This window comes from Leptodactylus fuscus, chromosome 1 (assembly GCF_031893055.1).
Source record: "Leptodactylus fuscus isolate aLepFus1 chromosome 1, aLepFus1.hap2, whole genome shotgun sequence".
In the NCBI taxonomy this organism is placed as follows: Eukaryota; Metazoa; Chordata; class Amphibia; order Anura; family Leptodactylidae; genus Leptodactylus; species Leptodactylus fuscus.
This window is the reverse complement of record NC_134265.1, coordinates 141,412,402-141,426,105: the sequence shown is the minus strand read 5'-3', so window position 1 is coordinate 141,426,105 and position 13,704 is coordinate 141,412,402. Positions and strand designations below refer to the sequence as shown.

The following is a 13,704-nucleotide window of genomic DNA, read 5'->3' as shown; positions in this document are numbered from 1 at the left end:
GGGCCCGAAATGTAGCGATTTGCCTGTGGTGGAAACACTGCAGGAAAAATCGCAGCATGTCAATTATATCTACGGAAACGCTGGCGGCTTTCCCGTAGATATAATGATAACAGAAAGTCTGCGAAGGAAAGCTTTGTGAACTTTCTGTTAAAAGCGCCGCAGGAAGAACCGCGATGCATTCCCGCCGCGGTTTTTCCTGCAGTTTTTATAGCTGCAAGTCGTCCCATGGGGCCTTAGCCTTACTGAGCCCCAAAAATGCAATAAAAGTGATCAAAAAGTTGTATGTACACCAAAGTTGAACCGTTAAAAATTACAACGTGCCCTTGCACAACTAATTTGTGACTTTTTCACGCCTTTTATGGTTGAAAGCTGATGTATAACAAATCTACCCAAGTGTCTTAATAAAGTATATTTTATTCCTACTCCCTCCACAATGGGAGTTACATTTTAAAGTAATGTTGTGTATTGAGATCATGTAACTAAAGCAATGTGAACATGTTCCAGTATATCACTGATTGAGTGTGACATTCAAGTAATTATACAAGCATAGACATATATTAAAAATTACACTTTACAGACATTTGGAAGGAATGTGGATAGCACTTTAATTCTGGGAAAGATCCAATGTATCATCTGAAGGAACATTATATGTGGGAGTACAGGAAAATGTCACCTTCATTAAATCTACAAGAACAGCAATTGCATAAAAAATACAGTCTGGGACAGAAAATTCAGAACAACTGTCCAACTGGAGTCACAATTTTAATACAGACTAAAATTATGTAAAAGACTATCCTTGCAAAATAAGCTAGAAAGACTAGAAACAGTACGAGCTACAAGGAGGTTAGATCTATATATGAAGATATGAAGCTACATGGATGCTTGGAGGGATTCTACTTGACACCTAAGGATTTTTTTTAGGTATAATTTAATCAATTAATCATTTTAATCAATCAATTAATCAATAATTTAATCAATATTACATTTGCTATGTGTTTTATAGCCAAAAAAAGTGTCTAAAAGCAGAGGTGTACACAGCTATGATAGGGTCACATAGCAATATAAGTAGTACGGGCCTCCCATGGTATTTTTATCAAATCAAGCAATTTATTAATAAAATTATTTCACACTCAACATCAAGTTCTTTATTAATTTATAAAGACTGTTGTATACAACTTAACACGTACACCTCTTAATAATTTTGGCGTATCTTAGATTGTCTATTCACCAGAAATTGAAAACTATGCTAGCTAGTGGTTGGCAGAGCCATGTCAGCCATTATTGTCACCAGTAAATTTGTTTCCTTGGAAAATTTTGCCCCCGCTTTGCCAGTTTTAAAGCAAAGTGGCAAGCATTTGCCAATTGCTATTTTTGGCATTCCTTTTATGAATCAGCCCCACATTTTCAATGCCTTTACATTAGACAACGATGTGATGTTGTTATAAGTATGTTCTGTTCTGCTTACTTATTCTGCTTTGTCTGCCTAGCAACAGTGAGGAGCTGAGCTTAGGGGGAGGAGTTGTTAGACAGGGAGCCATGATGGGGGCATGGAATAAAGTGTTCTGATCTTTAACAGTAACCATCTCATAGTGGAGTTATTCCAGAAGATCTGCATCCTCACTGCAACACTACAAACTGGCATTAATACATTGGTAAATTTTCCCTATAGAGCTCTAGCTGATAGAACTTTCTGTCTGCAGCCACCAATAGAGGAGCCTAGTGTATAGGAATAATACAGTTACCATTGAACCCAATGGAAGCTGTAAAAATCCCTTTTTACTGTGCTCCCTCTAGTGGCTGCTGGATGAAAATGTAGTGAAGCTGAGTCGAGTAGCAAGAAAAGATGATCATCGATGGTTCCTCACCACAAGCCCCATAGTGGCTGCATGGTCTGGTTACATGGTAGGTACATCTATGCCTAAACATTAAGCTATTCTTCACTATGCTTCACTACTCTTTGATCTTGAATCTTTGTAATACTTTCTTGCTGTCCCATTTTCACTATTCATATATTATTGCTTATCTTCTCTTGGCTTTCGGTTATTCCACTGTGGCTAACCTGGCCTGTGTCACTGTAGCTTTATATTGCTTTGTTCCTGCGTTATCACTTGCTCATTTATTGCATTTCCCTACTCAGCTACTCAAATGGCTTTAACCTACTCTACAAAATTCTATATCTTCAGTGAGGGCCGAAGGTGAACAGAAGGGCTTTACTCTACTACCTTGTCTACTTAGGGTCTGCAAATACATTTTCTCTGTTCTCTATCTCATCTACCATTAACTTCTATCAACTTCTACTGTTCCAGCTTCCTACATTAGCCTGAGGCCCCATGTTGCAAAAAAGCGTTTTGTTTTGTTTTTTGTTGCAGATTTTCCTGCATTTTTTTGAGCCAAACTTAAAGGGTATTCCCACCTCACATACTCATCAGTCTTTACTGCTGTAAAATCTTCTTTCTTCCTGGTTTCTTGCATCATTTGGTGGGCGGGGTTTCACATGCAACCTGCCGTTTAGCTGCGCCCCCAAATTTGTGTGTAGCTCTGCCCACCCATATTGGACTATGAAGTACAGGCAGCAGCAACTCCATTCTGTGTTACATACAGAGACTGCCTGTCTCTGCCATAATGAACACAATTGAATTAGCTAGCCTGATAACTGGGAGAACAGAAGAAATGAAAGCAGCTCCTCTCCCCTATCTGAGTGCAGGACCTAGGTCATATGGTGTAGACACAGGAATAGCTAGAAACACAGGCTCGCTCCCTGCACTTAGCCCCTCCTCCCTCCCCCCTGAGAGCAGGCAGATACATCACTTGACTCATGAGCAACTACAGGTAGTCCTCGGGTTCCGACAGTCTCGGGTTACGACGTTTCGTGGTTACGACTAGAGATGAGAGCTCCCTTGTAACAGAAAACTGCCAGCACTCCCAGCTAGCAAGGACTAGCCTGCGGCAAATCAATGCTGGTTCTGCAGCAGGCTCGTCCTTGCTCATCGGAAGAGAGCTGGCAGCTTGCTGTTACAAGTGAGCTTGTAAAATAAAACCCTGAAACAGAATGTGAAACTTACCGAACGGTGCAGCGGTCCTCTTCCTCCGATGTCCTGACCACTTCCTCCGGCGCTCGCGAACTGATAATGGCCTGGGCGCATGCGCAGTATCGTAAAGCTTCTACTACGGCTACTGCGCATGCGCCCAGGCCATTATCAGTTCGCGAGCGCCGGAGGAGGAGGACGGAACATCGGAGGAAGAGGAGGCCTGAATGCCTGCCCACCCTGCACCGTTCGGTAAGTTTCACATTCTGTTTCAGGGTTTTATTTTAAAGGGGGGGGGGTAGTTCCGAGCCGCTGCACACTAAATCACGTTGATCCGTTCCTACGTGGCGTCGGTATGGTAGGTTTCCGACTTACGTCAAAATTTGGTTTACGACGCCGCGCAAGAACGGATCAACGTCGTAAGTCGAGGACTACTTGTAAGTCAGGGCTGTGGCCACAAAGAATTGAATAAAGTAAGATAGTGGACAAACAAAGCAGTTTTGCTGAAGTCTTACATCCACATTAACAAGCAGTATAGATAGGATCCTTGTGATGGGACAACCCCTTTAGGAGTGGCTTCAAAAGGGACATTAATTATAAAGCACTTAGGGTGCATTCACACGGAGTAAAATGGAGTGTAATTTGGAGCGTTTACGGAGCGTATACGGAGCATTTACGGAGTGTTTACGTAAACGCTCCGTATACGCTCCGTAAACGCTCTGTAAATGCTCCAAATTACACTCCATTTTACTCTGTGTGAATGCACCCTTATACTTCTTTCTTTTTAAATAGTGAGGAATTTGATGCAGAATTTCAGTGCTGAAAAAAAGCCTCCCAATAATTTAAGTGGGTTCCTTTTTCTGCTAGCATTGAAGTCAATGGGAGGCTTTTTTTCAGCGCTAAAATTCCACACCAAATTCCTCACCATTTTCCTCCATATGAATGGACCCTAAGGGCCCGTGCACATGGAGTTTTCGTGCATGCATTTTAATACACATGTATTATAGAATACACGTGTAAAAATAGCAGTCCCATTGACTTCAATGGAATTTTTTTACACGTGTAAAAAACGCGTCAAGAAACGCACCAAAAAAATGCGACGCGTTTTTTACACGTGTACAAATTTCCATTGAAGTCAATGGGTCTGCTATTTTTACATGTGTATTCTATACACGTGTGTTATGCTAAAATGCACGCACGTAAACTCTGTGTGCTCGGGCCCTAAGGGTGCATTCACACTACGGGTACGCTGACTGATTCTGAACGTTAAAACACGTTCAGAATCAGCGCGTATAAAGCAGATCCAATTCATTTCAATGGGAGCCGGCATACGAGCGCTCCCCATTGAAATGAATGGGCTGCTTTTTTCTCTATGAGCGCACCCATTGAAGTGAATGGGAAGCACTTGTGTGTACGGCTCGGAATGAGCCGAGCACTTACACCGTGTGAAGGGGCCCATAGAGAAAAAAGCAGCCCATTCATTTCAATGAGGAGCGCTCGCATGCTGGCTCCCATTGAAATGAATGGGATCTGCTTTATACGTGCTGATTTTGAACATGTTTTAACGTTCAGAATCAGTCAGCGTATCCATAGTGTGAATGCACCCTTACACTGATTATTTCCTCTAGCTGATTTTTTCAGCTAGAGGGATAATAAAAGCCCCATGATCTATCTTCAGGTGAATTCCACCTTGCAAATCCCATATGCTAAAAAAAATTGCTAGATTAAAAAATGTGCTACTGACTTCCATTGAAATGAAAGTGAGAGTTGGGAGTGTTTTTTTAAGGACAAATATTGAGGTGAATTCTGCTTCAAAATCCATCTGCAAAAAAATTCAGTGTGAACCTACCCTTAAGAGCCTTTTATAAAGGCAGATGCAGGGCCAAATGAATGTTTATAGGTACATTTGTGTTTCTCCAAACATAAGACTGGGTCTTATTTTGTTTTTTCTCCAAAAAAGGGATGGCGCTTATTTTCCGGGTAGGTTTTATTTTTTTCCCATGAACACCACATCACATTTGATCACTTTTTATTTCAATTTTTGTCATAGGCAAATTGCAGGTACCCATTTTTTATTTTTTTTCCCGCTATGGCATTCATGGGAAAAATATTTTTAGAAGTTTGTAGACCAGGCATTTTCAGACACAAGCATGTCTAATGTGTATTTGTTTCACATTATTTTTTTTTATTTTTATATTTATTCTAATGAAAATGGGACTTTTATTTATTTTTGTTATTTTATATTTTTTACTTTTTTCATTTTTTTTAAAACTATTTTATCACCCCCTGCTCTAGGGGGCTTCAACCTGCAATAATCCCATAGATTGCAATACAACGTTATTGCAGTCTATGGGAGATTCACTACATTACTATTTAGGCTGGTCATATGACAGGCCTGAGAATCTTTATAAGCCTGCAACAGGAATGGTACGGTGCCGATCCCCACAGTTGTGCTGCTTCAGGGGAGGGGGTCACACTCAACAATGCCTGCAATCAGAGTGGACTCTGATCGTGGGCATTGGCTCTGGGCCTCTGCTGTACGTTACTGTAGCTAGGGCTTATTTTTGGTGTAGGGCTTATATTGCAAGTCAACTCCAAAAACAAACCTTTTCAAGCGGGCAAAAAAAAAAATCCTACATGAAGGACTTTACTGTCCGCTTGAAAAAATGGACAGCAAGTGTCCGTTATCTTTTTAGGATTGAAGTCTATGGGCAACACACTTCTAACGGACAGTAACTGATAGCCATCAGTTATTGTCCGTTTGTGTTCGTTATGATAGGTGTCCTTTTTTGGATTTTTTAAAAAGGACACCTTCTGAATGGAATCCAACGGTAGTGTCAACCTACCTTAAAGACAAAAGAGAAAGAAAGAGAAGAAAGGGGAAGGAGATTTATTTTTGCAATATATTATTTATACTCTGGTGAAATGCATTTTAATTCATTTCATTTTAGTCCATTTTAATTACAATTTTGTTTCTATGCAACTTTGCTACACTTTATAGATACAGAAATTTAAAACAAAATGTAAAAATTCTTTGTACGTACCTTAACAGCAGAAGTGACATTGCAATTAATGAGATTCTATATGAGAAAAAGAAACGTAAAGTGACAACGTGTAATTTTGTTTTCAGGTGCCATGTCATTTATTTCTTTTTCTATTTATTTTTATGTTGCTTGAAGGTAAAAAGTACTTACGGTACTTAAAGAGGACCTTTCATCAGATCAGGCACATGCAGTTTTATATACTGCTGGAAAGCTGACAGTGCGCTGAATTCAGCGCACTGTCGGCTTTCCCAATCTGTGCCCAGTGTAAAGCACTATTGGTCCTGGTACCGTAGCGCTTTACAGTCAGAAGGGCGTTTCTGACACTTAGCCAGGGACGCCCTTCTGCCCAGCAGCGCCTATCGCGCTGTACAGTGTGAGCGGGGAGGAACGTCCCCTCCCGCTCCTGATAATACTCGTCTATAGACGAACTGTGTGAGCAGAGGGAGGGGGCGTTCCACCCCGCTCCACAATCCAGTGCGATAGGCGCCGCTAGGCAGAAGGACGCTCCTGGCTAACTGTCAGAAACGCCCTTCTGACACTAAAGCGCTACGGTACCGGGACCGATAGCGCTTTACACCGGGCACAGATCGGGAAAGCAGATAGTGCACTGAATTCAGCGCACTGTCAGCTTTCCAGCAGTATATAAAACTGCATGTGCCCAAAAGTGGTGAAAGGTCCTCTTTAATGGGCAGTAATAAGCATGTCCCAACCTCAACTCTATCTGTATCCTCACAATGCAGTTAAAGTTTAACAGAATGGTGAAACTTGGAGCCCTCGACTCACTGCTCGATTGCCTGATCATTGAAACAATGTTTTTGCTGTTGTGGCTTGGACGTAGGAAGGCACTATGTAATCATGCATGGAGCCTTCTGCTCTAAACTGCTAACAGCAGAAAGTGGTGTAATGACCACATTTGCAGGGCCTGCAGCACTATAATAGTGGTTGGGATAAGCCTGATTAATCGACCACGGACTGAGCCGAGCGCCGGGCCCCTTCACACGGCGAGCCGTACACGTGAGCGCTTCCCATTCACTTCAATGGGAGCGCTATAGAGTAAAAAGCAGCCCATTCATTTCAATGGGGAGTGCTCGTATGCCGACTCCCATGGAAATGAATGGGATCTGCTTTATGCGCGCTGATTCTGAACGTGTTGTAACGTTCAGAATCAGTCACCGTATCCGTAGTGTGAATGCACTCCAAGAGTGTATTAACCCCCTTAAAGGCTGTAATAACATCAACCAGTGAATCAATGGCCTCAATGGTGGCTGAAAAGGACCTGTGATGTCACTCACATATTTCACTGGGTCCTTTCCTGTTGCTGCTTAAACCACTGATGGGCCTCAGCAGTCACCTACCTTCATTAGGGTGCAATATATTTGTAAGAGAGCATCAGGGGCATAATTAATACAAGGAGACATAAGCGGGTATAATAGTGTAACAGGGCAGTATAAATTTTAGGTGGCACTATTGATTTAAAGAGATACAATTAAGGGGCATTATTAATGAGTGTGCAATATTAAAGGGGGAAAATAGGAGCATTATTCAATTAAAAAGGCTCACAGGGGTATTACTTATTTCCAGGGGTCTTTTATATTATATATTTTTTAACTGGGGGTAATAGCAGGTTGGCGACTTTGTGTAAGTGAGGACAATATGGGTCAGTTGCTGGAAAAGTTAGGAGCCAAAGGTGTTTGTGTTACACACTTTAAAGAGACAAGTCACTGCGGGAAGAAGTGGTCCAGATGGGTGACACTGGGAAATAATGTCACCTGTAAGTCACTGCATTTTTCTTGTACTGTGTTTACCTATTGGTCTTCACAGACTTGTGTAGGGCTGGTATATACCACTATGCAGTTACCGTATAGTGACAGTATAGGCATACCTGATTAGATGTGTTCGTCCTTCCCCCATGCTGAACCCCTGGCTATGCCCCTCACCGATATGCATGTAGAACATCCAGCGCCATGTGAGAGCTCTCACGACAGGCCTTCCAACTAGCATTTTTCAGCAGCAGCCTTTATGGAGCCAGCCAGGAAGACAGCTTGAGCAATAGGATCTACCGGCCCGATTACAATATCAAATGTGCCTCAGGATACTATACAGAATTTGTATGCCTCTATACCCAACCATAATTCATCTTATATCCACGCTAGAGGCGACACAGCAAAGTACTTGCAATGAACTTGTTTTTGCTTTAATATTAAAATCACTTCCATAAATCCTTATTAAAACTACACAAATAATTCCAACTACTCTTGAATACTTATTTATTTATTTATTTATTTGTGGCATTGGTGATTCTGGGCAAATATGGCAAATTGGGTCAACTACCAGTATACAATGATGATTGGGGAAATAGGGAAAATGGGAAACACAGCCCATCATCACAGTTCATGAAAAATTGTAAAAAAAAAGTTCTTGAAAAACTTACATCCTTCATAGAATCAGGTGCACAGATATAAGCCCTGTCGGTCCAGGGTGCATTGTAAGCAGAAGACGATGAAGGCGATATCCAGCAGCCATAAATTATAAAATCCACTTTTTATTAATATTAAAAATAAAACAAAAATATACTCAAGTGCAATGGTTTTTCCCATTGTATAAAGAATGCATCTAGGCGGGGTTAAGTATATTTCTGCTTTATTTTTAATATTAATAAAAAGTGGATTTTAGAATTTGTGGCTGCTGGATATCGCCTTCATCGTCTTCAACTTCCACTATAGCTGCAGGCTGTTGTATTTAAAAAAAACTACCTTTGCAGGTATGTGTTCCTATTAAAGGTGGAATGGCACTATTGTTGGTTTGTGATACATTTTGGACATGACAGACTCCCTTCTAAATATTGATAAATTGGAGCACAGGGAAACCTGCATAATCATTTATTTACATAAATCACTGTTACATTAATACAACCTACTATTAATAAATACATAAATTGTTTGCGCCAATCGCAATAGAAGTGTTCAAGGCATTAAATACTGTACCTCATCATTGTCTGGAGCAGCAAGGAAACAGCAAGGATCAGGACTATGGAGCATCCCAACATTGTTGACTAACAGAGCAAGATATAGGATGAAAAGTATTACATATATAGCTATGTATAGAAAATACTGAGAAAAAAAACTAATAATAGATTTTAAATTAAAAATTTCATTATTAAACTGCAAAAAAAATTTGTGTCTCCTATTGTTCCAAATTTGTAAAACTTACATGGGTTTTCCAATCTCAGACATGTATAACATATCCACAGGATAAGCCATAAATGTCACCATAGATAGCACAGCTATTTCTCTAGTCACTTCTATGGCAGTTCCAAACACATCTAAGTAAGCATCCTATCTCAGTGATGTGAATCCCACCTCTGGCACCCGCATCTCATAGCAGTCATGAATGGACTGGGTTCCCGATTCATTTCACTGTAGAAGTGAATGATGAACACCCCACATGTGCAGTCACCTCTCCTTTCACAGTGGTCACAGGATCAGGGGAGGGCCTTGCAGACATTGATGGCATATGCTGCAATTTTTAGCTGTAGCATGTGGATGATATTTGTTTCATTCTAACTCACAATGCTGGTAGTATAGATTGCAGTTTGTAAGCTGCCAGTGTGTTCATAGTGAATTACTTACCTAATAAATCCCTGTCACTTAAGGCTACTCTGGCACTCCTCAGTGGTCCTTTGTTTAACAGGCTGTAAGCAATGATGTGACTGCTGTAGCTAATCACTGGCCTTAAAGGGGTTGTCTGAGATAAGCTACGAAATAACCCCTAAACTAACTATCCCCCCCTCCCTGGGGACACTTTCTGATAATCCGGTGACATTCTATTTTACCGGTTCCAAAACAGAATGTCACCAGTACTCTCCCCCCCCCCCCCCCCTCCAACCCCATCAATACTTACCTGTCTTACTGTGTCCGGGAATGGCTCCTCCTCTCCTTCTCTCTTGAAGAACATGCGCATTCTGAAGGTAACTGCAAGACATGTGGTCTGTGCACAGTGACTCCAGCCTGTGCACCATGAGGAGGAAAGGAGGAGCCGTCTCCCAGATTGGAAGCTAGGTACGTATGATGCAATGGGGCAAGGTTGGGGGTGGGCTTGGGCTTAGTTAGTCACTTGAAAAGGGTTAGCAGTTGGTAGGATAGCTTAGCTAGGGAGACACGGTTGGGGGGGTGTAACAAAGTGAGAGAGGAGGACTGAAGCAGTGACAAGGATGTGGTGTGGGTGGTACGCAGGAAGTTACATAGCAGGAAGCCAACACCATGTAAACAAATACAGAAGATACCAGGAGCTCCAACAGACACCTAGAAATCACTCAAAACACTGCTAAAAGTAAATGGGCGTACTTTTTAGGGTGCTTTCACATCACGTTTTGTAAGTCCGCCTGACTAACACGTTTTTACAGCTGTTTGCATTATAAAAATGTGTCAGTCAGCGGACCCATTGACTCCAATAAGAAATAAAACAATCCATTATGGTCTCTTCATTCCCCTCTCGGTTATTTCAAATGGACAGAAAAGCCTGTACTACTCCGCCTTTCTACCTTTAGGGCCTATTCACACGGAGTAAACAGGCGCGCAATGTGCCGCGTTTACGGGACTTTTGCGCTGCGATTTTGACGGTGCATGTTTGCGGTCGCGTTAGCGCCGCGTAAACGTGCGTTAACGTGACCGCAAACATGCACCGTCAAAATCGCGGTGCGAACGTCCCGTAAACGAGGCACATTGCATGCCGCGTTTACTCCGTGTGAATAGGCCCTTACACACAACAGATTCGTGGTGGTTCAGTGTCCCTACCCTTTAGTTTCCTATGTGAGCGGATGCCAGCACTGTGCAGTCGCTTACTACAGTCCATTAAAGCTTCCACTGAAGAGAGAGCCCTCCCTCATTACCATAACCCCATCCCCTTATCTGCAGGCTGAAACCTCAGGGTCTGAGTCAGTGGTTCGTAACCAGGGTTTGATCGAACCCTAGGCCCTATGCGCGGTTCATTTTGTGTACCAGTAAAAAAACATATACCTATGTCTTGAATTTGGAAAAAAATCATATTTGATTTATCACTAAAGAAGGGTTCGGTGAATGTGCATATGAAACTAGTGGGTTCGGTACCTCAAACAAGGTTAAGAACCACTGGTCTGGGGGAAGAAGGCAGCTGTAGCTCAGCCTCAGGTAAGCCCAATTCCCTCCTCCCTTCCCTGACAGAAGTGATAGTGACATTGGGATTGTCTGCAGTATCATCCCTATCTTATCTTCACTCCACACGTGCCGCCCCTCCCCCACCCCATTCAGGAGCCAGGTGAAGCACAAGTGGAGAGATAGCATAGGGATGAGACTGTAGGCATTCAGGAGCCCAAACAAAAGTAGTGAGAAGTAGTTAGAAGTGGGGGAGAGGCAGAAGCAGCCATTTTTGTAATGGGGATTACATGTGGCAGGGGGTAGCACATGTTGGGCTAGCACATATTAGACAATCCCTAATGGCTGCCCCCCTCCACATGTGCTACCCCTGATGGTGTTAGTTGAAGCACAGTGTGTCTGTGTGCTACCCCTATTGGTACTAGGTGAAGCAGACGTGGGGAGTGGCAGAGGAGCTGTTCCCCCCAAATACAAGTCACAATTCAAATTTTTTTCGTTATTTGTGTTGTGACTTGTAGTGCTTTGGGGACAGCTCCTCTGGCACCCCCCACATGTGCTTCACATAGCTGCCCCCAGTAACACCATGTGCTAATGCCTGCACTCATTGCGGGCATTAACCCCTCTCGTGCCCCGGTCAAAGCTGACCGAGGTGCCATTTTACTAGCGATCGCAGGCACCCTGAGCAAGTTCCGGGTCCTGTGTCCCATTTCTATGACAGCTGGGAGCCTAGTGAAGGCTCCGGCCTGTCATTCTATACTTTCTATTGCAGGCTACTCTATGTAACCTGCAATAGAAATGCCGGATTTTTGCAATGCATTAGCATTATGCTGCATTGCATTAGTGATCAGACCCCCTGGGGTTCAAGAACCCTAGGAGGTCTAAAAAATGCAAAAAAAAAAAAAAAAAGTAAAAATAAAAAATTCAAATCACTCCCCTTTCCCTAGAACAGATATAAAAGTACTTAAATACTGAGAAACACCTACACATTAGGTATCTCTGTCCGAAAACACCCGCTCTACAAATCTATAAAAATATTTTTCCTATATGGTAAACGCCAAACCCACATCCACCATCTTCTATCAACAAACTTTATTTAGTGTAAACATAAAAAAAGATCCGATTTTTTAGTAAAAAACGGATGCAAACTGTTGCAAATAGATGCACATCCGTTAACGGATCAGTCTTTTTAATGCCTGAATTGACATCATTTTGCATCAGTTTTTTGATTAAACTGATGTGAAAAACATGATGTGAAAGCACCCTAACCCATTAATGGCAATAACAGACCTTTAAAAAAGAAAAAAAGAAAAAAAAAAAGATTTTTTTGTCCAGAAAATCCCTTTGTGTACAATATGAGATTGCTTGGGATTGGTTACAGTAAGAAAGTAATCACTGCAGCCATAAAAACAAGGAGGCAGATTTATTAGGACTGCCATTTCATATGCCAGTCTTAATAAAGGCCCAGCTGACGCAGGACACCACTGATGTATGGCTTCTTCATAAATCAGTCGCACACCTATGGACCTGAATGGAGATCTACGCTTGTTATGAACTGGCAAATATTTCTATTTTAACTAGCTAGGTAATTAGCTAGGAAACTTGCATGAGTTATACTAAATATTTTGGATTGAAACCCCCCTGCACTCATGGCGAGTCAGCAAGGCACTGGATGGGAGTTGTGTTGAACGCATTTAAATAATCACAATGATAATCAAATCAATTGTCTTAGATTTATTCAACTAATCAAATGTTTTATAAAGTTAGCAGATCAGCATATCTTACCCAAAATTCCAATCTCCAACCCTTTAAGATTTTCTTTAATGTGCTCATATATTTTACTTTTGGTGAAGTCAGCTTGTATGATTTTAACTTTTCTTCCTGTAGTTTGCCCTGTTGAAATGCAACCAAATGTACAGTATACCAAACAGATCATTGTTTTACATGGTTTAATATAAAAATAATAGCATGAAAAGGAAACAAACCTTGTTTTATATCCTAAATAAATGACACATTGCCTATTTATAGTTTGAGGGGGTATTCCCATGTACATAATCATATCTATATTTGTAGATCATTAAAAGTTAAACATTTTTGAAAATATAAGTAATTCAAAATTCTGCAGAGTTTTATTAGATGGTCTTTAACTTTCTTAGTGGTGACAGTCTGTTATCTTGATAGGTTGCAATGGATACAACCACTAATGCAGAAACTTTCTATGGTCGGGGTCTTGTCAGGAACCCAGCCATGATTTTCTTATTGTATCTGAGTTATCAGGCAGGGACACTACATGTATCAGAAGATATCCTGGCCACAATAAGTAAATCATGGCTGATTTTCTGACCTTAGAAAGTTTCTGCATTAGGGAGCCTTCACACGGAGTTACACTCCGCTCATTCTGAACGTAAAACTAGTTCAGAATGAGCGGCGTTAAAACAGATCCCATTGATTTCTATGGGTGCCTGCGCACGTATCACATTGAAAGCAATAGGGAAAAAACCCTTCCAT

General features: G+C 41.6%; 1 protein-coding gene across 1 annotated transcript in view; it reads right to left on the bottom strand.

Annotated features, from left to right (window-relative positions):
- The window catches only part of HSD17B3 (hydroxysteroid 17-beta dehydrogenase 3), a 60,524-nt gene that overhangs the window by 24,818 nt on the left and 22,002 nt on the right, over nucleotides 1–13,704 (bottom strand). The window contains exons 4-6 of the mRNA XM_075263426.1: nucleotides 12,982–13,089; nucleotides 9,055–9,122; nucleotides 6,071–6,106 (exon numbers count right to left, since the gene is read on the bottom strand). Coding sequence (XP_075119527.1) covers nucleotides 6,071–6,106; nucleotides 9,055–9,122; nucleotides 12,982–13,089 — 212 coding nt within the window. The remainder of the gene's footprint in view (nucleotides 1–6,070; nucleotides 6,107–9,054; nucleotides 9,123–12,981; nucleotides 13,090–13,704) is intronic.